Here is a 27142-nt window from a genome sequence, read left to right on the forward strand (position 1 = left end):
AACTTAAAATAATTTTCAGATTTTACAATAATTTTATTTTTCTGCATTTACAATAAATTTCAGATTTTAATTGTTATATTAAAGGTTTTTCAATAATTTACAGACTTTACTTTTCTTAGTTTTCAGATGTTAAACTTTTCTTAATTTCAGATTTTATTTTTCTTAATTTTAAGATATTTCAATGCTTACAATGAGAAGTTTTTTCCCCTTTACTTTTCAGAGTTCAAAAGATGGAAAACTTACAAGACGATATACGAAAAAAGATATTGGATGTAACTATGGGATGATGATCAATCCAAACAAGATTGCTAATGGAATATTATGCAACTTTTGCCAAAAAGATACAAGGCGGGATAACAAGGCTCAAACAACATCTTGTTGGAGGATTTAAAAATACAAAACCTTGGTGGATGAATGATGCAGGGATCACATTCAATGCGGTCAAACATGACAACTTCAAGCCAATGATCGAAGCAATTGGACAATATGGTCCAGGGATGAAACCACCTAGTTACCATGAGGTGAGAGAACCTTTTTTAGAAGAGGAGATCAACCATTCAAAGCTGATTTTGAAACAAAATGAAGAGGAGATTAAGAAGAATGGTTATACTTTAATGGCTGATGGGTGGAGAGATAGAAAGAGGAAATCACTTATCAATTTCTTTGTGAATACCCCAAAAGACAGCATGTTAATTGAATCAGTCGATGCATCTAGCTACTCTCACACTGGTGAGAAGAAGATAGGTACAAAGATGTTTTTAATATAACTGACAACAGATGGCAGTTGCAGCTCCATCGAGAATTGCATGCAGCGGGTTATTTCTTGAACCTTGAGTTCTTTATTCAAATTCTAAGATCGAACAAGATGATGAAGTAGTTACGGAGTTGTACAATGCAATCAGTAGGTTGACTAATGATCCTGAGACAAGAGAAAAATACATACTGAGTTGTTAAAATACAAACAAGCCGAAGGACTTTTTGGGAAGGAAGTTGCAATCGAAATGAGAAATGTTGTATAACTGGGTATGGAAATATGTTTCAAGGACAAGTTTTTCCTATTTTTTCAAAATAAATTCAATGAGAAATATTAATATAACTATTGTTATTAACTAGCTGCATGATGAAACTCATATGGAGATTCGACACCAAAGTTGCAAAGAATTGCCCAGAAGATACTCAGTCTCACTTGTAGCTCTTCTGGTTGTGAGCACAATTGGAGTGTGTTTGAACACGTAAGCCTTTATAATATTACAATTTTTATTTACTATTACTGTGAAGTTTTAAGAATTCGTTTCCGTGCCTCGTGCCTTGATAAACATATATAAATAAATGCAGCTTCATTCCCAAAAAAAAAAATAGATTGGAGCAAAAACACCTGAATGATTTGGAGTTCATTAAGTACAACAGAGCTATGAGACATAGATACGATAGTCGTGATACAATCGATCATATCATATTGAGTGAAGTCGAGGATGGCAATGAATGGTTGGTAGGGAGACTGAAGGATGAACAGCCTGACTTTGTTTATGATGGCGATGATTTGACTTGAGATGTTGTTGGAGTAGATGAAGCTCCTTATACATTGAGGAAATCCAAAAAGGCCTCGAAGGTAACCTCTACATCTACGTGGGCCTCAAAGAGGACCACATCTACATTTACAGGAAGCTCGAAGGCGGCCACATCTAAGTCTAGAGGGAAAAGGCCAATATGAACATCTATTACACTTAATCTTGCAAATGAAGAGGATGAATTCGACTTTGATAAATAAAGTGAAGAAGAGAACGATGCCGAGCGTTATATAATTTCAAATGAAGAAGATGGTCTAGATCATGATGAATTTTAGATTATGTTTTTCTAGTTTTAGGATTGAGGTTTTATATGCTTTGAATTTATATGTTTTTTATTTAAGCATGAACAGTTGAATTGATGTAACTATATGCTATATATTATATATTTATGTACTTGTAGCGCTTTACTTTCAAATACCCTTGCTACGCACAATTGACAAACTATGGTCTCAACCTCTGTTTTTACCAGAATAATGACACTAAAAACAACCGAGGAAATTTTAGGATTTCTTGAAGCAAGAACATGAAAGAAACGGAAGGATCAAAGAGATGCAAGTGTTGAATTTGATTCAAGAATTTGAGATGCAAAAGATGAAAGAATAAGAAAGAATCGAGAATATTCTGACAAACTTCTCGGTATTATCAACAAAATAAGATTCCTTGCTACAAGTTTTTCTCATACTAAAACTCTTCAAAAGATCTTAGTATTCAGGAAAAAATTGAAGCCACGATTTCATCATTGCAAAACTCAAAATATCTGTCATGTACCTTGGTAGAGTTGTTGAATGCATGCAGACACAAGAACAAATGAAACTTCTGAGGCAAAAAAACATCTGGGGAGGGTGATTTTCAAGCCAAATCACATAACAAATTTTAAAGCGAGAACAAGAAAATACATGACAACACTAGAGTCTTTCCACCTTGCCCTTACCGCAAAAAACCCAACCATACACAAAACAAGTGTTGGTGGAGTCCAAAAGCAAGATACCATAAGTGTGGTTAGTTAGGGCACGTGGAGATGATATATGCAAAACTCAAGAAAAAGGTGAAGCAAAAGTTACTGAAGATCAACCTTAAGAGGAGTAGTTGTTTGCAGCATCATGCTTTGCCACCAATAAATCTACAGAAAGTTAGCTCATAGATAGTGATTGTACAAACCACATGAGTTATATTGAGAGCTCTTCAAAGAGCATGATGAGACTATGATTTCTAAAGTTAGAGTTGGAAAAGAAGCATACATTGTTGTAAAAAGCAAATGAACTGTAGCAATTGAAGGGCACTCAGGGTTGAAATTAATTTCTAATTTTTCATTAACTTAATCAAAACCTTTTGACTTTTGAGTGTTTCTCAGTTGGAAAAAGGCTATAAGATAATGTTTGAAACAAAACTTGTGTGATCAAATATGCAAAAGGCAAAGATGTATTTAAATTCAAAATGCAAGGTAAAATTTTTCTTTTGATTTAATGAATGAATAATGAAGAGCATTATGTTGTACCTTTATGAAAAAAACAATTTGGTGAAAGGTTTACCTAGTGTTGTAAATGACGGTAGGAGGTGGAGGGGTGGTCAGTAACCGCCTAACATCTCGGCCCCTAGGCAGTTGATTTATTATTATTTTTTATACATAATTATATATAATAATACAATTCAGTAACAAATAATCATCATTCTTTATGTAACCTATGTAATTAAATAATGCTCATACATAAAAAAGCTTTATATAAATCAATACAATTTATACGTGCAAATAAATATATAATTACCACTACCGGTTTGAGGCAGAAGAAAGCGGGGTTTGTGGGCTAGTGGTGCTATTATGTTTTGAAGGAGAAATTGTATAAGTGTATTAATAATTAGGGTTTTTTTTTAATTTTGTTGACTTTGACTTGCTAGCCATGCCTGCCTCGCCCACCTCTGTTCATCTTCTACCGCCTACAAAACCGCCTAAGGCAAAGGCGGTGCACGGTCGACGGCCACATCTCGCCTAGGCGGCCACCTCGACCGCCATTAAGAACACCGGGTTAACCTAATTTTCTGGAGGAGCTTCCTAAATGTTTTGCTTGTCAGTATAGAAAAAAAATAAGGCTTCATTTTCAACAAAACAAGGCCTGGAGGGCTACACGGAGGCTACAGTTAAACCACGCAGATGAAAGAGGACAAAAGGAAAAACCATGATTAGATAGCAATGCAGGCAATGAACATCATTCGACAGCACCATACACTCCTTGACAAAATGGAGTTGTGGAGAGGAAAAAACAGACAATTATGGAGACAACCAGGTATATGCACTGTGCTAGTAAAATTCATCTTCAATTAGCAAAAAGAATTCACATATATTTGAAGCCGTGAAGGGCACAAAGCTATTTGTAGCCAACAAAAACAAACCTTCTGACATCATCAATATACCGTGCACGAACAAAGCAAGTTTTTGCGTTCTTTGATGGTTTCAACATTGGGAAAGAGGATGAATTGTTCGAGGCAAAATCTTGGAGTTGAAGCTTCGGAGCCTAGGAGAAGTGTTGATTTACATGACTCGTGAAGCTGATTCGGTTTTATCTACTACTATATTTTAATATTATGGATATCTTTATATATTATAAGAATGTAGTTTTTTTTTATGACGTAGGAACCCGCAGCCGTTACTTTCCGGTGCGTGCACAGTAAATCCTCAGACTAACACAATAGGCTGCAAACCACGTTAACCAGGTAAATTATAGGAATCTAGTTATATTAGTATTAGGATTCTCTGGTTATAATATGATTCTAGTTCCAGAGTATTAGCATGAATTAGTTTGAGTCTCCATAAATAGTGAATAGATGAGTCATTATAATGTAGAGAGGACATATGAAAAATAAATAAGAAATAAAATAACTTCAGACTTCAGAGTTCCCAATAAATTCCACATGTTTCATATATCCTTTGCAGTCACAATTTCGTTTTCTCGTTATTCTTTTGCTTTTCCTTCCAAAATATCCAACATTTATTAAAGGCACAAAGGTGCATATACTCCCCAGAGCCTAGGCTTATTGAAACGTAGCCTACTGAACAATGAATTTTTTAAAAATTAGATACATTAATAAATTTATTCTACAAAACCATGAACAAAAAAAAGAACAAATCTACTTTAAGAGTAAGCACATGTGAATGACAACAAACTTTTCACTCAAACTACACAATCCCTCCATCCGAATCACATTTGAAATGGAGCCTAGGCCTTTAAGGCACACACCAAGATGCTTGGTTGATGTCCATGGTGTGTACCTAATTAAAGGGCTATGGATTGGCATTCATCTAAGCACAAAAACTGGGACTCATTGCACCTTGAGCCTATCCACACGCTTAGTGAGGTTTTAGTAACTATGTTTGCACCAATTTCATTTTGACAATTCTAGCAAATTAAATCACTTTTTTGGAGCTGACAATCACATAACATACGAGTTCCTCACACGAAAAAAGGATGAAAGAAAATTAAATGATAAAGCAAAAAAGACCAGAGAGGAAGATGCAACTTATTCTATGAATAGAGCTTAAATGTAAAACTGAGTACCCTTGCCCGCCCAGGATAAACAAGGAACTATCCGTTGGGCTTTCCCTCGCCCAACGTGAAAATCAAACACATTATATAAGTATGCTTCTCAATTGTTGTCATAATATCACTTCTCCACGAAATTAGTCTAATAAAACGTATAAAAGCTTTATATTTTAACAATTGCTTATTTAGCAGCAGGACATCACGTTACATGAGCTCAAAATAAAATCCAGTCCTGCTAGTTGGACTTTGCGCAAAGAAGGCCATAAATACTCGAAAAAGAAAAGGACAAGATAAATATAAACCCAAAAATAATTTTAATTTCTATATTAGATGATTAAATCCCAAATGTAGTCTGAGTTTTCAGTATTTTAACGCAGATAAATTGCCGTGAAATATAAAAAGCTAAAAACATGTTTTCCTCTGGCGCATTTCCTTAGAATCAAAATGATTTCTTTGACATTTCCCTCGTTAATCTCAGCAGAAAAATTCCAAAACACGAAAGAATCTTAATGCGCACGCCACTCCAAAATAGGAAAAAAAAGTATCTTTATGGGTTTGCGAGGCTACCAACCTCGGCAAAGGTAGAAGAAATGGCGACAAGGAAAGTAGCTGCGGCCCAAAGAATTGCGCCGACAGCAATAACCTGCGTGCGGTTGTGACGCACCGACAAGTAGGCGGCAAGCGGGTAGCAAGACGACTGAACGATGGATCTGAAGAGAGTCAGCGAGCCGAGACGCATGGGATCGGCGTGCAGCGCAGCGCCAACTTCTTTGTAAACCCCCGGCAGCAAGGATTCATCTGCCCTTTCCATTATACCAGCTAGATTCACAAGAATCAGGGTCACTGCTTCTGATCTCATCGCTTTCAGCTTATTCAACGAAATCTTCGCGGTGGCTATGCATCAGCGGCGGAGCTGACAGTAGGTGAAGTGTTTTCGGTGGTGCATCTGAACTCTGAATTGGATAGTTACGAGATTTCCGGGGGGAGACTTTTCTCTCTGGTGTTTTCCGCGAGAATCTTGATTTGGCGAGGGGTCAAACAAATTCAATATTTACGTATAATGGCAAGATCCGAGACATATATAAAATCTATGTAAATATATATTTCTTGCTCCAGCTTTTTAGGAATTAATTCCGTAAATGCTGTCAGAAGTAATGTGCGAGAGCATTTGACATTACCATGTTCGGAAAATTTAAAAATTTATTAAATTGATATTCCAAATATTCTATATATATATATATATAAATTGACAACAACAAAAAAGATAACGTAGTTGGATACCTAGAAAAGAAAATTACTAAAAGAAATATCTAATTCCACTGAAATCATAGATCAGACGAGTCAACTCAATTCATACTTATTTAACATACAAAATAATACTTTTTAATAAATCATATCGAATTAGAGATATATCTCACAAAATTGATATGACAAACCAAAACCAATATAGTAAATAGTTTATATCCCACTTATTAACATATCAGATCAAAATATCCACTGCTCATTTAATAAAGTTATGATGCAATTGTACTGAACTAAATATTTCATTGAATTATTGTTTAATTTTTTTAGTTTCAAATAGAATAACATAATTATGCCATCAATGATTCTATCGGTAAATCTACAAAACATAAATTCTTTCAAATTAAAATTATTGATCATCGTGTAATTGATTTAACAAAACAGTTTTTTGGCCATAACCCATCTACTAAGATTTTTTTTTGGGTGAAATTAGTGTAAAGTCTTACTCCTTCGGATTATATGTACTTATTCTACCCAAAACCAGTAACGTACGATTTAAGCATATTATTAGTGAAAAATTATACAGACAAGGAACAACACTGACAGATTTATTAGTAAAGAACATGAATGAATGTTACCTCGTACCAGAACGAAAGAGATTATGTATATATATGTTCTTTTTAGGAGCTCTTGCCTTAAAAACTTTGAAGTGAAACCTACTTAACTCGACATAATATTGAAATTGGCGACCCTGAAAAGTTTCCCAAGGAACATATCAGCATTATGGGTTAAGGCGAAATTAACCGAACGCCTTTGCATCTTGTTCTTCTGTCTTCTCCATTGGTCGTGACAGTAGATGTCTGGTTTTCATCTTTTGAATGGCGTTAGCAGGATCCAAGCTTTTAGGGCACGTAGCCGTGCAGTTCTTTATAGTCCTACAACGATACAATTTTGTATGGTCTTCTGTCAATGCTTGAAGACGTTCCTCAGTGAAATCATCACGACTGTCAACAGCAAAGTATGGCACATGATCACAAGCATCATAAATGGATGACAGATAGGAGTTGATTCCACTAACCTATCAGCAATCCAGCGGTAGGCATGAAGCAATGCGGCCGGTCCAAGGAACTCCTCCGGATTCCACCAATAGGATGGGCATGATGCGGTGCAGCAAGCACATAGTATGCATTCATATAGTCCATCTAGTCTTTTCCTTTCAGCAATACTTTGCCTATACTCTCTCCCACCCGGTGGGGGCCTTTTGGTCTTAAGCCATGGCTCGATTGACCTATGGTAAATCAGCAACATATGTAGTTTAGTTTATGAATCTTTGTTTTGTTATCACCTTTAATCCCTTTGGAAACAAATGGTCTTACTTGTACTGCTGGTAGAAATTGGTGAGATCAACGACTAAATCTTTGATCACATACATATGGGGCAGAGGAGTGATTATCGTAGCCGTACGTGTGTCTGCATCAATCGGCTTAAGGCATGCGACCGTGTTAGTCCCGTCAATATTCATCGCACACGAACCACATATCCCTTCTCTACATGATCGTCTATAGCTCAAACTTGAATCTTCCTCAGCTTTTATCTTTTGCAACACATCCAGAACCTGAAAAAAAAAAAAACAACGATGAAACTCTTTTTTAAAATAATAATAATCTATATAGCTCAGCCTCAGGAGTTTAATGAATTGGCAAGAAAACATGATCAGTATATGAATGCACATTAAGATATACGTGTGTCTATCCATGCCATGAACTCGTGTATAAACCAATGCATACGCGGTTCTTATCTTTTAAATGATATTCTTTATACCTGTAAAATTCAAACGAATTTCAAACCACTCTGATCATAGCTTGCACCGTCGGACCAAGTAATTTGAGGGATTTCTTTATTGTTTTAGGATTAAGATTGAAATTTACATTACACGAAATATTTACCATGAGAATTAAACTTCAAATTGCCATAACACGGGCCAATGGAACTTAACACCCCATTCCTAGCCCCAGCTATGTTTCGCGATCCCATTATTATTTCCTCGAAAGATGTATCTTGCATTTTGTTGGGTAAATGCTACTTCAAAACCAGATATTGACATCATCCAACCTAGTAGCTAGCTCGGAACTAAAACAGACAGAGAATTAATTCAGGTGAATTAGTTTAGCTGCTTACAAGATATTCAGTGCTCTGAATATTAGTTGCGTCCGTTAACAAAGTACAGAGACCCAACTCTAATCTGGCACTAAAACCCATGTTTAATTATTGTTTCCATACTTCCATTTTCTTTTGAAATATCATTTAACACTGTTTTAACTATATTTCAAACAAATTAGTTCCAAAATTTACCTCAAAAACAAATTAATATATAGTCCACAGCCATGTTGACTGGTTGGCAAAATAGTCTGTCGGCAAGTGCTTTGATTTGCCCCTTGTACTAATTCAACATAAAAAATAACAAACATATCGAACCTAGGATAAACACTGCATAACATATATATATGCAAGAAATTACCTTTTTTCGATCAACATTAATTATAATTAACCTGAGAGAAATTCAAAATTTGAACAACTTAGCAGTGTGCATATATACCATCGGCCCGCATTTGGAGAGATCAACGAAAAAGGATTGAAGAAAAGGCTTCTGATTAGGGTGATCTGGGCTCCACCGGTAAATTTTGAACTCCTTGATCTTCAGATCATTTCCGGTGCCTCGTTTGAGCGTGTGATGTGAGTCAAGAACTTCCTCTGCGTGTTGCTGTGCCGCAGGACGCCCTTTCAGAGTCGGGAAATCTCTGTTCTTTGGGTCTATTTTGCTGAAAATATCACCAACTCTTCTGTACAAATTCCTCGACATCGAACGTTTCTTTGATTCACTGTCCCCAGATCATCTCCTCAGTTTCGTGCGTGCATATATTTTTAGACATTAATTATTGTGTGTTATAATGAGGATATATACGTGGTTGCATGGCTGAAACGTGTCGGGTTAGAAGGTTTTAGAGACACGATTAAAAGGAAGAGGTAGATAAATATAAATATTTTATGAAAACGATAATTTTCGTGATATTTATTTTAATAATGAAATATAGGATATCTTATTAATTAGAATGTTCTTTCTAATCTTCCTATATAAAGCAAAACGGTTAAATTAATTAGTGTGTGTCCCTTCTAATAATCATTTACTTTGTTACACAACTTCTTCGTTTGCAGCTATTGTGTTGACCTTTTAAGTTTATCCAATGTACATCGATCATAGATAACAGTGGTGAGTTCCCAAAGTTTTTAAAAAAATGTATTTATTCAAATTAGTTATTTATCATATAAGATTGAATAATAATAAAATGGACATGATATAAGTAATTATTATAAAACTATTATAATTTCTACAAATTAAGTGTGTAAAATTCAATAAATATAATTGTTTGCACAAATTAATTGGGGCGTATCTTATCAATATTTAATAGATTAAAAAAATATTTATTGGGATATAATCTCCTCACCCGAATAGATCCCGAACATTCGGGGGTACAATATAATGATCATTTGCCTAATTTTGAGGAATATGTTGAAATTGATGATAGTGAATATAATGAGTATGAGAATAGATAATGAAACAAGTTTTTTTTTTTTTTTTTTTAAATTGTGTTTCCATTTTTGTCAACATTCAAGAGAAAATTTAGTGGAGAAGATAACAAATAAAATAAGCAAATTTCAGGAGCAGACTCAATAAAAGAAGACATTAAATCTCTTTCAAAGTATCTAGAAAATAAGAGCAATGCAATGTCTACACCTTTGATAGAGATAACATACTGAATCTGCAATAGTGATATTAAAGAATAAAACAAAAAACTGAACTTTTGATGTTCAATCAACCTGATTGAAGAAGTCTGAGGACCATTGGTCAAAGAAAAGGTAAGGAGGGAGACACAGTGGGATCATGGAGAGAGTCTCAATTGAATAGACGGGAGACGTTGGATGTTGCTCGGTGCTGCTATGACTTCTTCTTCTTTTCTGGCTCAATAGCAAGGAATGGCTGAATTCGTCTGCCCTTTTCTTCGTACGCATTCTCTGTTTACGAGTCAAAGACTACAATAGAGCTAAAACATATGCCTTTCGCATGCGACGAAAGAGATTTTTCTTAATGTCATCTCCAACCCAAAATTCTATTTTAAAGTAATTTTATTTTAAAATAGTACAATTTCTACACCAAATATTATATTCATCTCCAACTCATATACTTCAAATCTTACTCTAAAAAGAATATTCTCAGAATATTCTTTTTTAAAAATATATTTAAATTATTTCTTATTAATTATTAAATATATATTCTAATTTTATTAATATAATTATAAGTATCGTTTAATATTTATTTAAATTGTTTAATGATTATTTAAATTGCTTAATAATTATTGTTTAATATTTATTTAATAATTATTAAAATTTTAATTAATTGTTTAATATTATACGAATTGAAACATAAATTATTTAAATTGATAAAATATAATAATACATGACATTGAATTAAAAAAACATAGTATAAATACATGACATTAAATTAAAAAATACAATACAAATACAATTTCAAATATTTGAATGACCATATTCATCCCATAAATGATCAATCAAAGAATTTCGTAATGCAAAGTAGGCGTCTTTGTCTTTTATTTTTTTATATCGAGCGAGAAATTCTTGAAATCTGATATGTTCATTGACAACAATTTCTAACACTGGAGTCGGTGCTTCCCTCGCATCTTGAATTGGTTCACTAAGATCACGTTCATCTTCGATTATCATATTGTGCATTATAATGCATGCTTTCATTATATCATGCAAATGATTTTTCTTCCAACCACGGGCGGGAGATGCCACAATTGCAAATCGTGATCGAAGAACGCCAAATGCACGCTCCACATCTTTCCTGCATGACTCTTGTTTCATCGCAAAATACTGCTTCTTTAGACCACGCGGATCATGGATAGTCTGCACAATAGTTGACCATTTCGGATAAATACTATCAGCTAGATAATATCCAGTATCATATTCATTGCTTCCAATATTGTAATGAGCTGGAGGAGCAATTCCTTGTGCAAGATTATAAAATAGACTGGACGACTCTAAAACATTTATATCATTATTGGTTCCGAGCATACCAAAATATGCATGTCATATCCAAATATCATAATCAGCCACCGCTTCTAAAATGATTGTTGGAGAACCACTACGACCTGCATATTGTCCCGCCCAAGCCGTGGGGCAATTTTTCCACCTCCAATGCATACAGTCGAGACTTCCCAACATTCCAGGAAAACCTCGTTGTTTGCCAATATAGAGTAGTCTAGCAACATCATTGGCCGCAGGTGATCTCAAGTACTGCTTAGCAAAAACTTCCACTATAGCTCGACAAAAGCGTTGCATACACTGAATTGCAGTCGATTCTCCTATTTGGATGTATTCATCAGTAGCATCTGCAGGTAAGGCATATGCTAGCATTCTCAATGCAGCAGTTGCTTTTTGATTAGTCGACAGTCCGAGCCGTCCCAAACTATCACTTCGTTGTATTAAATAAACATCGTGATTCTGTATACCATCTACTATCCGAAGGAAAAGATTCCGAGACATTCGAAATCGTCTACGGAACATTGCTTCATTATATACTGGATTTTCAGCAAAATAGTCGTTAAACAACTTACGATCAGCAATTTCACGGTCGCGTCGAATGAATATGTTACCCGGAATTGAACCTCCATGTGTGACTTCTTCTTCTTGTTGGATGATGTAGGAAGCAACCAAATTTTGTTCTCGAGATATAATTGTCAGTATTGCATTGCTTCTGTTTTGGAGATTTTCGAAGAATTGAATATCTTCTTCGTTATCTGACAATGAATAAGAGCTAGATGATATTGCATCAAATTGAAAAGTCGGATTCATTTTTGTGATATGAAGAATGCAAGATTTATGTGTTAGTAGGATAATACAATCCGCATTATATAATGGTAGATTTGGAATGGTAGGTGCATTTGGAACGGTAGATGGATTTGGAACGGTATGTGCATTTGGAACGGTAGATGGATTTTGAACGGTAAGTGCATTTGGAACGGTAGGTGAAGTTGGAAGGTTATGTGTATTTGGAACGGTAGATGAATTTGGGATGATAGGTGTATTTGGAACAGTAGGTGAATTTGGAATGGTAAGTGAATTTGGAAGGTTAGGTGCCTTTGGAACGGTAGATGAATTTAGAATGGTAGGTGAATTTGGAACGGTAGTTGGATTTGGAAGGGTAGGTGGATTTGGAACGGTAGTTGGATTTGGAATGATAGGTGAATTTGGAACGATATGTGAATTTGGAAGGTTATGTGCATTTGGAACGGTAGATGAATTTGGAATGGTATGTGCATTTGGAACGGTAGGTAAATTTGAAATGGTATGTGAATTTGGAAGGTTATGTGCATTAGGAACGGTAGATGAATCGGTAGGTGCATTTGGATCGGTAGGAGCATTTGAAATAGTAGGTGGAATTTCTACTATAAATATACTCCTAATTGTTTGAATGAATTATCAAACATTACAAATCATACTCCAAATAATATATTTCTTCAAAGAAAATCAATGGACTCCAGTAACCGAACATCTAACTACTCTATCGAAAAATATAAGCTATTATGTCATGTTTATCTTGACGTCTCGCAAAATCCTATCATCGGTATAAACCAATCCAAAGATCGATTTTGGAGTCGTATTGAAGAAGCTTTCAATGGCAGCAGATCGAATAACATGCAAGAACGCAATAGAAGATCAATACAATGTCGCATGCAAGTTATCCTCCATGCTGTTAAAAAATTATGTGGCTGTGTAAGCATAATTGAAAAGCTGAAGCCGAGTGGCGCATCCGAGGAAGATATTGTAAGTCTTTAGTTTTAAAATATTCTGGATACGCTAACTTTATTTTTATACGGGTTGGATATTTTGTGCAGTTGAACCGAGCACAAGATTTAATGATGCAAGATAAAAATTTCAGTCGAGGATTCAAATTTGATCATGTGTGGCCTATCATGAAAGATTTGGAGAAATTTTCGGCCAACGACAGAGCACCGATACCACTATCAAAACAACATGTCACAAATTTGGATTCGTCACAATCAGATAATCAAGAACCGGAATCTCCAATGTCAGGTTCTCAAGGAATAAATTCATTTTCAATTAATTTAAGTAGTGATGAAAATGCATGTGGAACTCCATGTCATCGACCACTTGGTGTGAAAAAATCCAAATTAAAGAAAAAAAGAGAAGAAAATGTATCATATTTAATTTCTACGATGAAGGAAGGTCATCGCGATCTTATCAATGGCTATTCACGACAGTCTGAGATTGACTTCAATGAAACATTTGCACATGTTGCGAGAATAGATATTATTCCCATTGTACTTGCTTTTATTGCACAAAAATAATTATCAGTTTACCAACTTGATGTGAGCTTTCTTAAATGGAGAATTACAGGAAGAATTCTATGTATAAAAACCACAATGCCATGTACTAAAAGACTAAGAAAACATGGTGTATGTCACGCCCTAAGCCCGGACCCGCGGCTGCGTGACTGCACAATTGGCTCCTATAGCAACTACTTCGTATTCATCCTCGTTTTATGAAAATGATTAACTCAAGTTGCTATAAAAGTCTATTGTAAGCCATTATAAACTCATTTTAAATCTTTAATTTTTAAGGTGTGAGACAAGAGTATCACAATCACCCCTCATTCAGAACACGGCGTCCTCGTCGCGGCCTGACCCCTCGATACACCAGCGCCGAGAATCTAGAGGTGGCTCCCATAGGTTCAAGAGGTGGCTCCCGTCATGTAGCACTTTGCCCCGCAGGTTCAAGAGGTGGCTCCCATGCACGTACCACTTTGCCAAGCATAGCACTTATTTCCCGGTGTTCCATGCCCGTGACCGGCTCTGATACCATTCTGTCACGCTCCGAGCCCGGACCCGCGGCTGCGTGACTGCACAATGGGCCTCTATTAGGGACTAGTTCGTATTCGTCCTCGTTTTATGAAAATGATTAACCAAGTTGCTATAGAAGTCCATTGTAAGCCATTATAAACTTATTTAAAATCTTTAATTTTTAAGATGTGGGACAAGGGTATCACAGTGTATCGCTTTCACAACGCTCTTTATAGCTTGAGACACAGGTATGGAACAGTAAAATTGACAGTCATTTTACCAACAATGGATTCCATCGAAGTCCAAGTGAGCCATCACTTACGTCAAAAAAGAGGTACAGATGAATTTTTGATAGTGTGCCTTTATATTGATGATTTGATATAAACTGGGACTAACCTTGTGATGCTAGAGGAATTCAAAAAGATCACGATAAAAGAATATGAGATGACATATATGGGCCTTGTGAAACTTTTTCTTGGCATCCAAGTGCAACAAAAAAGGGAGAAATATTTATTTCGCAAGAAAAATATTTGCTGAAAAAATTTAACATGTCAATGTGTAATCCTGTCACAAATCCAATGGCCTTAAATGAAAAATTGCAGCAAAACGGCGGCGCGAAAAAGGCCAATGCAACAAGTTATCGAAGCTTAGTGGATTCACAGATAAACCACACTAATACCAGACCAGATATCGTTTACTTTGTGAACATGATATCGAGATTCATGAACGATCCAAGTCAAATTCATTTTTCCACTGCCAAACAATACTGCGATATTTGCAAGGAACAAAAAAGAACAATATCAAATATAGCAAAGAAGATGGCAATAGTCTAATTGGCTACACCAATAATGATTGGACTGGATCAATTGATGACAAAAAAGCACGTCTGGATATGTATTTTTTATTGGTACAAACCCAATTTCTTGGTCTCTAAACACAAAAGACTGTTGTACTTTCATCAGCAAAAGTAACATATATTGCTGCTACTGATGTGAAGTAATCTGGCTACGAAGATTTCTTAAAAATTTACTACAAGAGCCATAAATTTCTACAAAAATATTTTGTGACAACATATCTGCTATTGATATGACAAAAAATCTTGTTTTTCATGTCAGGTGAAAACACATCAAACTTCGTCACCATTTCACAAAGAATCTTGTCGATGACGGAGAAATTCGGTTAACAACTGTTAGAACCAAAGAACAAATAGCAGATCCATTCACAAGCCAGTATCATCAGCAAAATTGGAACATTTCAAAAGCCGCATATGTATTATAAATTAAATAGAGATGTAAAATATTATACATGCTTAATTCATATTCATTAATTGTAATCAAGTTTGTTATGCATTATTGTCAAGATGGTCAGTCATTCAAAGTAATCATCTTTGTCTCTGTAATAAATGTTGTGCATGCAGTTTGAATTATTGGTTGTCATGTTTGAATTATATTCATTACAATTGCCAATATAAGGCAACAAGATCAAAGAAAATGTACTGAGAAATTTAAAAGAAAAATCAATTGTCTTTTATATTTTCGTTGTTCTTGTATTTCAATTATTCTCATTGTCCTTATTTCTAATTTATTTCTCTGTCAAATTCCAAAATCATAAAATCTTGAATTATTATTATTGATACCCACCAGTAATGGCCCACGAGTCTTTCTATTTCTAGACTTGATTGTCTTCTTCATGGAATTTGACTTTGTAGTTAATTAAAATTTTCAAGTGATCAACGACATTTTGTTGTTTTCGGTAATCCCAAAACATGTTCAATCATTGGTTGTTTTTATCACTTTTCTCTTCATCCCGATTAAACTAAAGTTTTGTTTGATCTTTTTCTTATGATTGAAAAAAAAAATGTCAAGGATTTATTGAATATATATTGGGAATAATGAAAACAGCATGCATGTTCTTTGAATTGTTTCTTAGATTTGTACGATGGCGATAAATATCTTTTCAATTTTTTTTCCAAATCTCCGACTGCCATCTCTAAATAAATTAGATTTCATAAATACTACGATTCATTTCATTACTTCTAGAAATTTATGGCCAAGGATGAATTCTATTTTAAGCTCATGGAATTTATAAAATAATAATAATAATATTTAAAGTTTTTTACTTTGAAATTCTCCAAATTCGAATATTATAATTTAAAAGTAAGAATCTTCAGCCCTCAAAATAAATTTTGAGCTACTTATGCATACATTATTGCATTAAAAAGAATCATAAAGCTATACTTGTTTGCAACATGCACCTTTGTAAATACATACATATGCAGAATGAAGCGAAGTATGAAAAAATACAAGACATCGTGTAAACTACCACATCTTTTTGGAACATCATTGCAACTCCCTAATTGAATTCCTTCCTTTGTCTTGTGTGTTGGTACACCTGAACACCAACCCAATCTCAAATGGCTTCTAGGCCATGGAGCTGATCCATTGGCTACTTCTGTAACAAGTATGAAATGAAACCACTAAGACTATGTGATTTGCATTAGTTTTTTTATTTCTTTTTCAGGAAATAGACTGCCTTCTTCGAAAGCTGCCTCTACGGCTAGGATTCATCCTGTTTTGGCTTTCATCAGTTTCGTCCCCGTCGATTTTTCGATTGAAAAGAGCAGACTTTCTTATCTTCCGCCATCCTAATGCCCAACTTGATGAATGTCTCTCCTTTTTGAAGTTTAGCCTTTCGTGTTCATGTTGGAGCTCTGAGTAATCCCTTTGCATCTCAGTCATTTGCATCTTTACTCGTTCCAGTTCTACTTTGAGGGCTTTGACTTCTTTGTCTGTTGATGACCAATTATTACCTTCCCCTTCTGAATTATCACCAGTTTCTCTTTGGCCTATTCCTTGCATTGTCTTTCTTATTTTCACGTGTTCTGAGAATAGAACCTGCGAGTATCATGTCTTTTGTTTCAGAACATATGTAAGCAATTAATAAAACAAAATTTACTTTCAGCTTGGTGTCATGATCAGAAAGACAGGTTCGAAACCTGTGCGCACTGAATGTTTACTTACATGCATTTTGATTTCAGACGAATATTTATGTGAGGGAATGGATTAAAATCTCTATGATTAACTAAGATTTCAAGAAATGAAAACTATTTCACTAAGCGTAGAAAGCGGCACTCCTGATCTGAGGATGATGCATTTTCATGTTTCCCGTGTTGCGGTAAGGTAAGTAACTTGCGAGGGAAAATAGTTTTATTTAAATCTAAAGCTTTGGCTGAAGTCCCCCCTTCATTGCTTGCTGTAAATTACCTGAATCATGGTTCTGAGTGGCAGACGGTCATTTTGTGCAGAATGTGCGCATGCATCTATTGAAAGCTTCCCACAATCCATGACTCTACACAGCCTCCTCTGTTCGTGTTCGGGTAGCATGGGATGAGCCTACAAAAAGGATTCGTGACAAATTGACGGAAGAAACAAAATCACAGCTCTTTAAAACCAATATTAGAAGTAGTAACCTTGAGATAGGTGTCAATGGCTCTGTACAGGCCATCGTCACATGTTCGAGCATTTTCAGGCAAGCATTGAGCTATAAATTGAAACTTGGTTACTGAGAGCTTAGGGTCCCTTGCAATTTCTGCTAGGTAGCTGTCTAAAAGTTTACTGATGGTCAATAGTTCAGGTTTTTGTTGTTGTTGCTGCTGCTGCTGTTCGTATAGTAAGAAATATTCCAAAATTCTTTGCACGACATCTACATTGTACATGGTTTGTCCTTCATTCGAACTGGAGGATGACATCAGGCAGTGTTATCTTTGTAACAGAACATATATATCTTGGCAACAAGTAATTTTTAGTACCCAACAACTTTAAGCATACGATAGATAACTTTAATCCTTGTAAGTTGCAAGCAAAATTCAAATTTTAGTTTACTAATTGTTATTTATCTACTTTACAAGTTTTCTTATGTTTAGACATCCAAATTTGCTTGTTACACTAGGTTCAAAGAACTTACTTGACTAGCTTCCCTTGATCCCCTACAGGACAATAGGGAATGAGAAGATCATTTACACTAGCGTTCTCCAGTACCAGCCCAACTCTTTGTTCTAGCTCAGAAACTATAGCCGGAGATGCGGAGTAAAGCATCGCCATTTTCAACATTTTCAAAAGGAATTTACAAGAAACTGCTTCTTTCTGTGGAGGCACCACATTCACTAAGCTTTCGACTATCATACGGTGCTCTTTTACATTCCCCATATCTCCTTCTTGCCTCTTGCCACTTGTAATATTCCATTGCAACTCGTTTCTTCCATAAGTAAATCTCCCTAATCCTTCCTTCTCTGATTCCATGGTAGGTAACCATTTGTCTCCATATCTCATGATACACGAACCTATAGTCTTCGGTTCCATTCCTTTTGATCTTATCGCGGTTATGATCCTCGTGAAATGGCCAATCCTAAGAGTGGCCATTTCCTCGAACCACCACTTCTGTTCGTTTACCACCTCCTCTGTCTCTGATGTTTCTCTAGAAATCTTCCAAGCTATGGAATCGCAACATCTCCGTACGATTTGAAGATTCTCGGCCCATGGTGATAGAGTTTCACATGATTTGAGGACAGTTATGGAGTCTCTCCATGAGGAGAGAACTACAAAAGTGAAGAAAGCTTCAGTCTTGGCAATGAGGTTACCATCTTCCAGTGCTTCGGTCATTTCTAGATATTCTGCTGCACATCTCAGTGTCGCTACGTTGTTTGGGTTCAAGTTTATTGGGAGACCATAACAGAATTTCAATATTGTCTCGAATGTTTCTGATCCGCCTGGAAAGTTTTCGAGCTTGATGTCGTAGCATAGACCTGAACTCGAGGACTGAAACTCGATCCGGCTGAAGTAGGAACATCTGGAGACCAGCGGAAACTGCTTCAGGAGAACACTGGTCAGATAATTTGCACTCGTACTGAGCAAATGTTAATAGATTATACTCGAGCTAACTTGGCAGAGAGTTTTTGTTGTCAGGAGTCGAACTTTAGTATAATGGTACAAGAATGAATTATGTATTCTTGAAATATCAAAGAAGGAATTTCCTTGAGATTGACTAGTTACCTTATTGTTTTTTATTAAATTCTTAATTACCTGGTGAACATGAAAGGTGATTTCTTGAACATGGATTGACAGATCTGTAGGTATCTGAGACATCGCAAACCTGCACAACATTGGCGGACGTGTTGGTCCATGGAAAAGAGATCGCAAAAATGGACAAGAAACCACAACATATACAAAGTGCTGCTTACCATGATTGCTCTTTCTTCTCAAAACCATCCGCAGCGGCGGCGAGCCTTGCTGGGACGACTATACTTTGGTTCTCGATCATATACCGGCCATCCGAATCACTTGTGGGACTCATGGGCTGATCCAGCTGAAGAGAGAACTTCATGGAGTTAGTCTCCGATGCTTGGTCCATGACGTATCCGCAGCCAACTTTTCATTTCTCATTTTCTTTAATCGAAGAAGAAAATGAGTGGGGCATGGATTGAGTAATTGCATTGAGAGGTGTGTTTGTGGCCGAAGTAAAGCCGAGAGAATGAATGCCATTAAGGGGGAGGTTGTTGAGTGGTTTCTTGAACATCATTTTCAAGTTTAGTGTAATCGGGATAGAAAATTTGAAAGACAATTGGAATGAATGGCATTCAGAATATTTCCCTAGTCTTGTTCCCTTCATTTGAATCGCACCACGTATGTTCAAACAAGACCAGTGGATGATTTTGTGGCTTGCTGAATGTGATGCTTACTGCAAATTGCACAGACAGGGCTTCATCCTAAGCAATCTGTAGAGATAAAAATATATATATATATATTTGGTCATCGGATTCCTGGATCATTTTCACTTGCAGTGGATTTCAGTCAGCTTCCCAATTACAGCAGGAAAAAAAGAAAAGAAAAAACAAGACTTTCCAAAGAGAAGATTTTCAATTTAAGAGGCAAAAAAGAGACGTAGGTAAGTGTATTAGTAGCAGACCCAAAGTTTACTTTGCTTTTATGGTGTGGTGTGACCATATTTTTTGGTTTTTTTTTACGGTAATAACTACTAATTTTATTGATTAAAATCGTCCATTACAAATCTAACCAACAATGACGTAAATTCACCGTTCACCCAAACAAAAAATGAGGGGGAAGAAAAAGTAAAACGAGCAATATTGTGACCAACTTTATTCGCCGAGCTATGAACATGAATAAGCTCGGTGATCACATATTTCGTCGTATGCTTCTTAATGTCTGTTGCACAAAGTCCGGTATATCCAAGATCTTTTTTATTGGTAGTGACTGTCACAGTGAAGCCTTTAAATTTGGTAATTTTTTTATATAAAAATCTTATAACCGATCAAAGTATGTTATCTTAAAAAAATTTGGAGTAGCGCAACTTATTTTGAAAAAGTCTTGTTTGAATAACTTTCGAAGACCAAAATATTCTTATTGATTTTATCGTATGTCAAATCTATTATCGTACAATTATATCATGAATATAATAGTTATAATAATTAGTACAGGGATGGGCCAGAAAACTCACTTAAAAGGGAGAAATAATTTTCTTAAAATGGTTATTTATAAATATATAAATATAGTTTTTTATTGTATGCACAAAATAGAAATAACTAATATATTCATACATATACTCAAACAAAAAATAATATAAATTTAATAAAAATATGTAATAAATTTAAAAACTACGACTTTAAAGTAAAGTACCAAAAAATATGAGTTACGATGGTAGCGTTTTGAATTACTCGTCGATTATAACATTTAGAAATAATAATAATACTTTAAATCATTGTAATCCAGCGATAAATATAAAAATTAGAATAACAAATATAAGCTGTTATTTCATCATGTCTAATCGTTTGGTGATATTCATAACTTCAAATTTAACAATAATTGAATCAATATTGAAATTTTATATCAATATCATATTTATTTATATTATTAATTACATATTTTTTATATGATTAATATTGAAGTATGAAATTTTTATTAAAATTGATATATTTGGCATTTTTAAATTTTTACATAAATATATACTAAAAATAAAAAATATATTTAAAATATTAACTGATCAATACATGGAATTAAACAAACCAAAATACAGATTCAAATTGATTCAATCAACTATTGAAATTGAATCAACTTCATAACCTATATCAAAATTTAAAGTTATTTTAAATTATAATAATTAAAGAATGAGGTCATTATTATAATTATGATTAAATCTTAAAATATAATTATTATAGTGGTTGATGCGAAATAAAATGTACGATGGGTTTTGAAAATTAACTAACATTTAAGAAGATGATCTTGTCAATTAATTAATTAGAAAAAAATTTAAGTTGGAATGTAATTAGTAAATTATAGAGTGCACTTATGTTAATGTGATTTATAATGGGGTTGGTCTATGCACATGAAGTTTTTCTCCCCTTTTTAATATCATTAAATTATATTGATGTCTCGTATTTTTATGAAAATTGACATATATGTTGATGATACATTTAATCGACAGGGCAAAGCTAGTGGGACGGGTTTTTATTAGGGCCAACTAGATAGTTTTTCCGTTGGCCAACTGGACCACAAATCATACCCATGAAATATTGATATTTGTCTTCTACCGTCGATTTATACAACGGCTGATACAATTTATTGGCATTTTAGGAGCATTTTCAAATCTATCACAGCCCTTTGTAATAATATACTTTCGGGGTGAAATACAGACGGCTGGGATTGGTATGGGTCGTAACAAAATGTGTGGGCTCCGGGGTTGCCCCCAACTAAACTTGAACATCATTGACACGATCCAACTTCATATCAAATGATTTTTTTGTGGTCGTCACACATATGCCAGCACGCTTGATAACGTCAAGGGATTTCATCAGTGTAATGTAGAAATGAACATATAAATAATGCCAAAATTGATTTTTTCATAAAGGAATTAATATTTATAATAAGGTTATAATAAATAAACAGCTGACGAATATCTACTTTGGCATCACTTGAGAGGAAATCTCGAGATTCTTCATATTTTGTTAGTGTCAAACTATGAATTTCGACTAGTATTGAGCGTGCAAAAAATGAGCCAAATGGTAGAATGTTAATCATCAAAATATTTAGGTATCTCAGAATTTCGAAAGCAAATTTGGATACAGACAGCGCAATGAAAAAGTTTTAGGATTATATAAATAAAAAAACTCCTTCAATTTTAGGATAATAAACCTCGGTTCCTACCCGGAGAAATGTACACGACCCGGGGGGGGGGGGGGGGTGTTACGATAAATCTGGTCCATAATTTCTCTCCACGCATCATTTTTTTTGGAAAGACTTGACCCATCGGATAGAAGAAAAATTAGCATGTCGAATTCTTTGACAACTATGGTTTACTCGCATATTTCATCCAATAAATCCTCCAACAATGAGAAAGACTAGAACCGAGAACTGTACAGAAGGACACTGGATATATCAAGTGAAACTTCTCAATTGGATCGTCTTACATGCACTTCCAGAGTTTCAATATATATACATTGACGGAAAACAGTACAAACGAGGAAAAACTTGAAAGCCAGAAGAAAAGAGGAAGAGAAGTGACTATTCCTAAAGGGATTTTCTGAAGACATTGAGACAAAGCTGGTTTAAAATTTCAAACATTACCAGACCGATCACCGACCTGCCTCACTCTCAGTGTCAGGTATATGAGAATAATTGTTCCAATGCTGGACCTGATAAAAGAATCCATCATTTAGTTGTTGAGTTTCACTCGAAGGAAGGAATTAGAAACACAGAGAAGACGTAGATAGCACAGCATGTCTATTATCTCAAGGGCAGATATAAAAGTTTGCCATCATGCACTCCCTCTTGTATTATAAAAATGTTTAATACAGACCCCTTTTTCGTTAATGGAAGGTATGATTATACAGACAAGGTAGATTAGACACAGCTTAATGAGAGAAGTACTATATGCCTCTTTGTGTGATACAAAATTACCAGGAAAAATCAAACCAATGCTAAATAATATGAACATCTTTAAATGGCAATACTCTTGAATAGTACGTAATTCAATTTATTGTGGTCATTCAGAATAAGTTTTAGAATAAGCTGGCACAAGTTATTTGTTTCAGGTTATTTAAAACCAGTTTCTCTGAAAGAAATTCACTAGAGAGAACTAAATTTCTTATTTAAGTGAACAATTAATTTGAAAGATCTCAAATATTGGCAGAATTCAGTTATATATACACAAAAAATCAAAAATTTCAAATGTAAGACTTACAAACTTCTTAAAAAATAAAAATAAAAATATTTTAGTGTATCAACTTGTAATACTCGTTTTATAACTTTGAAATACCACTTGAAAAGTGCAGTGTCAAAACCAAGACTATAAATAACCAAACTGCAGGATGTAATTGATCTTACAGGACTGAGAACAGGAGAAGAACTCTTCTTGAGTTGAAAGAGGCAGATCGCTTGTATTTCCTTGCTCTATTACTGGGTGTATCATGGACTCTCTCTGTCAGAAATTTAGCTGTTACACAATGCAAAAAATGTTTGTAATCTAGTGATTTCATAAAAAGGGAAGACAATAAAAGAAATGGACAAATACGTCACAGTGAAACATGACTTTTATCTAATAGTGTTGGTTTATACTGGTTACGAAAGACCTCAAACAGAGGCAGATCATTTATGTAAGTTTTCATTTGGGACCTCTGGAGATTAAAAAAAACTAAATAACTCAATTTTACCATTCCAAGTTTCACAGCTTTCCTTGGTTGTGGCATCATTCCACTATCACTACATGAGTGCAATTATGTTCTGGATTAAAACATTCTTAATTTTCAAACAGGATTTCTTTCAATTTTCTCACTATTACCAACGTCAACAGCCCTCTTGAGAAAGACATAGAACACAACAACATAAATACAAGGTGGACGCATGACATGTAACTTGAATGTGAAACAATTTGATGCTTAAGGACGCAATAAAGTGAAGTAAAGCAATTACAGCCATCGCTTCCATAGCTATTTGAAAAGTGTTTATCCAAATAAGCTGGGGAATCGAAAAGGAACCAAAACCGGAACATAATCATCCACCGAGCAAAAAGAAGTCACAGAGGTTGTGCTTGCTTAACTACCTCTTGAAGTAAACTTTGGTAGTTCAGGCCCATGATTCACTAAGAACTGCATGAATTTCCCTCCTATTTGTAAGCAAATTTCTGTTGGCAGTATCCTCTGCATAACAATTCATTGTCAATTCCTATCTCATACTGGTGAAAAGATAACAGCATTCCAAGGACCTTGACTTTAAGGAACATAATAGTAGAAACCATACTGCTAAGGGATCATCTGATTTCATATTGCCAACAGATTCTTCGTTGGAGTTGGGAATTTCTGTTGTTCCTTTCTCGATATCAGCATCCAAAGAGCCAGGTGAATAGTTATTCACTTTATCCTTCTTTATTCTGCTGTGGCTAAGCAAATTAGGTTCAGAATTCAAGCATGTTTCGCCTTTTATCATATTAAGAGTTTCCAAGTCTGGGATATTTGGTGTCGGTTGATACTGATGCAGGTTACTGATTCTTTCATCAGGCAACACGACAACATTGAGGATGTTTCGGCCCTGGAAAAAAAAAAGTTCAAATCATTTAAAGTGGTAAAGTTAATCAAAAGTACAAGGCAGGAAAAACAACAATCAATAGATGAAAAAAAAATTAAGAATCAAAAGTACAGTATTAATTAGACTGACACGAAAACTTAAATCAGGTTAGTATCAAAGGAACCGTTTTCCCATTTTTAATCCATAAATAACCTCATGCTTGATAATTACGTCGGCAACCAAATCCTTGTAAGCTTGCATGTGAAACTCTAAAGGAAGACTGGACAAGCGAATAGTCGTGTGTAACAAATTGCAATTTTGAATTAACTTTTATGTTCCATAACACCGTATGACTCTGAGAATCACCTACTGTTGCTCAATGCAACATGATCGCACAACAGAAGTTAGGGGAATACCCAGAGATAATTATTACTGCTCGTAGAGACTCTTAACTACTAGAGCACAACCAAAGGCTATAACCTAACAATTACTGTCAAGCCTATCGCAGGAAAAAGTATCCCAGTCTCAGGCTGAAAATTTAGTTTTCTAAATATCTCAGCCGGAAAAACTCCTCATTTATATTTTAAAAAGCAAATCAATATTAGTTAGCTTGTATTTTAGGAACATATATTCCCACATCTTAAACCCCGAGTCTATAGGTCATTGAACACATGATTTGCAGGAAACTCAAGAACTGAAACCTCAAATTGAGCTATAAACAATTTCTCAAAAGAGATTTCCAAAAACATTTACTTGACAGATTGTATTCAATAATATTACGCTACAATTGAAGGCCTGTTTCTCTGGATAACATCCATTTCTGAAATCAAACCCTACAATTAGGTTGAGTCTTGCTGATGGAAAAGTAGTTCTGCATATATAATTTTCTACCTCACAAATTATCATAACAGGAAAGCACGTTAACAAATTATCATAACAGGAAAGCACGTTAATTTAATTATTATATTGCCAACGAAGAAGAAAATGACACATCAAGTTGCGCCAGAGTAGCAGTTGGATAGATTCTCACATGTAATTTGCGTAAAAGACCCAGATTCTAAAACTACAAGACAGAAAAAACTATGCCACGAATCACACCATGACCAGTCACGGACGTAGTATGTAATGGAACCAATTAGGTAACGGTAAATTAAGCACTCCATCAAAGATTCTTAAAAATCTAGCCAATCAACTTTCTCATTGACTTATTAAACTCCGGCCAAAAACCAAATATGATACAGTAAGGTTTTTCGTCCAGTACCTCATTCCACATTTCACCAAAGCAAAAAATTACCACCCAACATAATTACCACTAAATGTTCTGTCGCACTCCGAAATAAAATAAAATTTATCAAAACGACGAATTCCATCAGTACCCACCGAGCAACTGCAGTGTAATCCACAGTTGAGTACCAACATATACAAAAAATAATTATTAATGCCAAATCTTCAAGTAAATCAGCTAACCGTTACATTCAGAAAGCTGAAAAACTTAAGCAGATGCCATATAATTTAAGAAAAACAAAAATGTGACTCAAATTTGACAAAAAGCGGCAATGCAAACGATGAAAACAGAAAGAATCCTGACCTCTTCACCTGGATCGACCGCCATTGTGTAGAAAAGAAAGAGAGATTTCTCGAGTCAGAGTTCCGTTTCGAAATTTCTCCACCGCATTCTCTGAGGAATCACATAAACCGCAATGCGATTGAGTTGTATTGGTATCAGTCTAGGAAATGGTGCGGTTGGGATTAAGTAGTAAAGAAAAGAGGCACAAATTGCCAGAAAGCTGTATATAATGACATTTATGCCCTTCGGGAATGCCGTTCCAATGCCTTACCTCGAGATACTTTTGCTTTTTCTTTTTTTGTTTTATTCGTATGATTTTTTAAATGTTTGTTTTTTTAGAAATTTTTTTAATAGTTCAACACCTTAAAATAATCGGTTGAAATCATGATATAATTTTGGATTTACATAAAATATTTTTTAATATAATTTATTTGACTAATTACAAAAATAATATTTTTTTCGTAAAAGAAATTAATATTTTTATTCTATAATGTCAAACAATTTCTATATCAATATGTTTTAATATATAAATCACAAAATTTTTGTTAAATGATCTCATGAGTCAATTTTGTTGACTGATCTCTTATTTAAGTTACTCATAAAAAAATGTCAAAAATATTACTTATTATTGTAAACATGGACATAATTGATTTATCTCACGGATAAAGATATGTCTCTCAAGATACTTATTATTTATAAATATCATGACTTGAAAAAATTTGGC

At 34.7% G+C, this 27142-nt stretch overlaps 4 protein-coding genes across 7 annotated transcripts; all 4 read right to left on the minus strand.

The window, feature by feature from the left end:
* Window positions 1–6919: 6919 nt before the first annotated feature.
* LOC140964930 (succinate dehydrogenase [ubiquinone] iron-sulfur subunit 3, mitochondrial) lies at window positions 6920–9250 on the minus strand. The gene is made up of 4 exons (XM_073424918.1): window positions 8940–9250; window positions 7720–7958; window positions 7422–7631; window positions 6920–7347 (listed from the first exon to the last, which is right to left on the minus strand). The coding sequence occupies exons 1-4, from the start codon at window positions 9201–9203 to the stop codon at window positions 7143–7145; spliced, it is 918 nt and encodes a 305-aa protein (XP_073281019.1). The 5' UTR covers window positions 9204–9250; the 3' UTR covers window positions 6920–7142.
* Window positions 9251–10914: 1664 nt separating this feature from the next.
* LOC140964652 (uncharacterized) lies at window positions 10915–14170 on the minus strand. Its single transcript, XM_073424518.1, has 3 exons — window positions 14091–14170; window positions 11643–12881; window positions 10915–11450 (listed from the first exon to the last, which is right to left on the minus strand). The coding sequence occupies exons 1-3, from the start codon at window positions 14168–14170 to the stop codon at window positions 10928–10930; spliced, it is 1842 nt and encodes a 613-aa protein (XP_073280619.1). The 3' UTR covers window positions 10915–10927.
* Window positions 14171–16451: 2281 nt separating this feature from the next.
* Window positions 16452–20196, minus strand: LOC140965304 (BTB/POZ domain-containing protein DOT3). Its single transcript, XM_073425476.1, has 6 exons — window positions 19520–20196; window positions 19362–19431; window positions 18247–19145; window positions 17753–18017; window positions 17547–17675; window positions 16452–17177 (listed from the first exon to the last, which is right to left on the minus strand). Exons 1-6 carry the CDS (start codon window positions 19687–19689, stop codon window positions 16800–16802), a joined length of 1911 nt encoding a protein of 636 aa, XP_073281577.1. The 5' UTR covers window positions 19690–20196; the 3' UTR covers window positions 16452–16799.
* A 2508-nt stretch (window positions 20197–22704) lies between these two features.
* LOC140964069 (uncharacterized) lies at window positions 22705–26608 on the minus strand. 4 transcript variants are annotated; one of them, XM_073423578.1, is made up of 5 exons: window positions 26440–26608; window positions 24588–24875; window positions 24391–24487; window positions 23676–23784; window positions 22705–22984 (listed from the first exon to the last, which is right to left on the minus strand). In XM_073423578.1, the coding sequence occupies exons 1-5, from the start codon at window positions 26461–26463 to the stop codon at window positions 22906–22908; spliced, it is 597 nt and encodes a 198-aa protein (XP_073279679.1). In that variant the 5' UTR covers window positions 26464–26608; the 3' UTR covers window positions 22705–22905. The 4 variants fall into 4 exon arrangements, with proteins under 4 accessions (XP_073279679.1, XP_073279678.1, XP_073279677.1 ...); XM_073423577.1 differs by lacking the exon at window positions 26440–26608 and adding an exon at window positions 26162–26386; XM_073423576.1 differs by lacking the exon at window positions 26440–26608 and adding an exon at window positions 25605–25769 and having other exon boundaries at window positions 23676–23769.
* Window positions 26609–27142: the final 534 nt, after the last annotated feature.

This window comes from Primulina huaijiensis, chromosome 18 (assembly GCF_012295235.1).
Source record: "Primulina huaijiensis isolate GDHJ02 chromosome 18, ASM1229523v2, whole genome shotgun sequence".
In the NCBI taxonomy this organism is placed as follows: Eukaryota; Viridiplantae; Streptophyta; class Magnoliopsida; order Lamiales; family Gesneriaceae; genus Primulina; species Primulina huaijiensis.

Excerpts from the sequence above, each read along its gene's own strand:
- LOC140965304 (XM_073425476.1), bottom strand. The coding sequence starts at position 19,689 with ATGGACCAAGCATCGGAGACTAACTCCATGAAGTTCTCTCTTCAGCTG. Across the intron at positions 19,146-19,361 it reads TCACCTTTCATGTTCACCAG|TTTCCGCTGGTCTCCAGATG; the intron begins GTAATTAAGAAT and ends CTCCTGAAGCAG. Across the intron at positions 18,018-18,246 it reads GATCAAGGGAAGCTAGTCAA|TTCGAATGAAGGACAAACCA; the intron begins GTAAGTTCTTTG and ends GTCATCCTCCAG.
- LOC140964652 (XM_073424518.1), bottom strand. The coding sequence starts at position 14,170 with ATGGGAGCCACCTCTAGATTCTCGGCGCTGGTGTATCGAGGGGTCAGG. Across the intron at positions 12,882-14,090 it reads CGCCGTGTTCTGAATGAGGG|GAGTATATTTATAGTAGAAA; the intron begins GTGATTGTGATA and ends TCAAACAATTAG. Across the intron at positions 11,451-11,642 it reads CAACGAGGTTTTCCTGGAAT|TCTATTTTATAATCTTGCAC; the intron begins GTTGGGAAGTCT and ends AGAGTCGTCCAG.
- LOC140964069 (XM_073423575.1), bottom strand. The coding sequence starts at position 25,757 with ATGATAATTTGTGAGGTAGAAAATTATATATGCAGAACTACTTTTCCA. Across the intron at positions 24,876-25,604 it reads TATTGAATACAATCTGTCAA|GGCCGAAACATCCTCAATGT; the intron begins GTAAATGTTTTT and ends TTTTTTTTCCAG. Across the intron at positions 24,488-24,587 it reads AATCAGATGATCCCTTAGCA|AGGATACTGCCAACAGAAAT; the intron begins GTATGGTTTCTA and ends ATTGTTATGCAG.
- LOC140964930 (XM_073424918.1), bottom strand. The coding sequence starts at position 9,203 with ATGTCGAGGAATTTGTACAGAAGAGTTGGTGATATTTTCAGCAAAATA. Across the intron at positions 7,959-8,939 it reads TCTCCAAATGCGGGCCGATG|GTTCTGGATGTGTTGCAAAA; the intron begins GTATATATGCAC and ends TTTTTTTTTCAG. Across the intron at positions 7,632-7,719 it reads AATTTCTACCAGCAGTACAA|GTCAATCGAGCCATGGCTTA; the intron begins GTAAGACCATTT and ends GATTTACCATAG.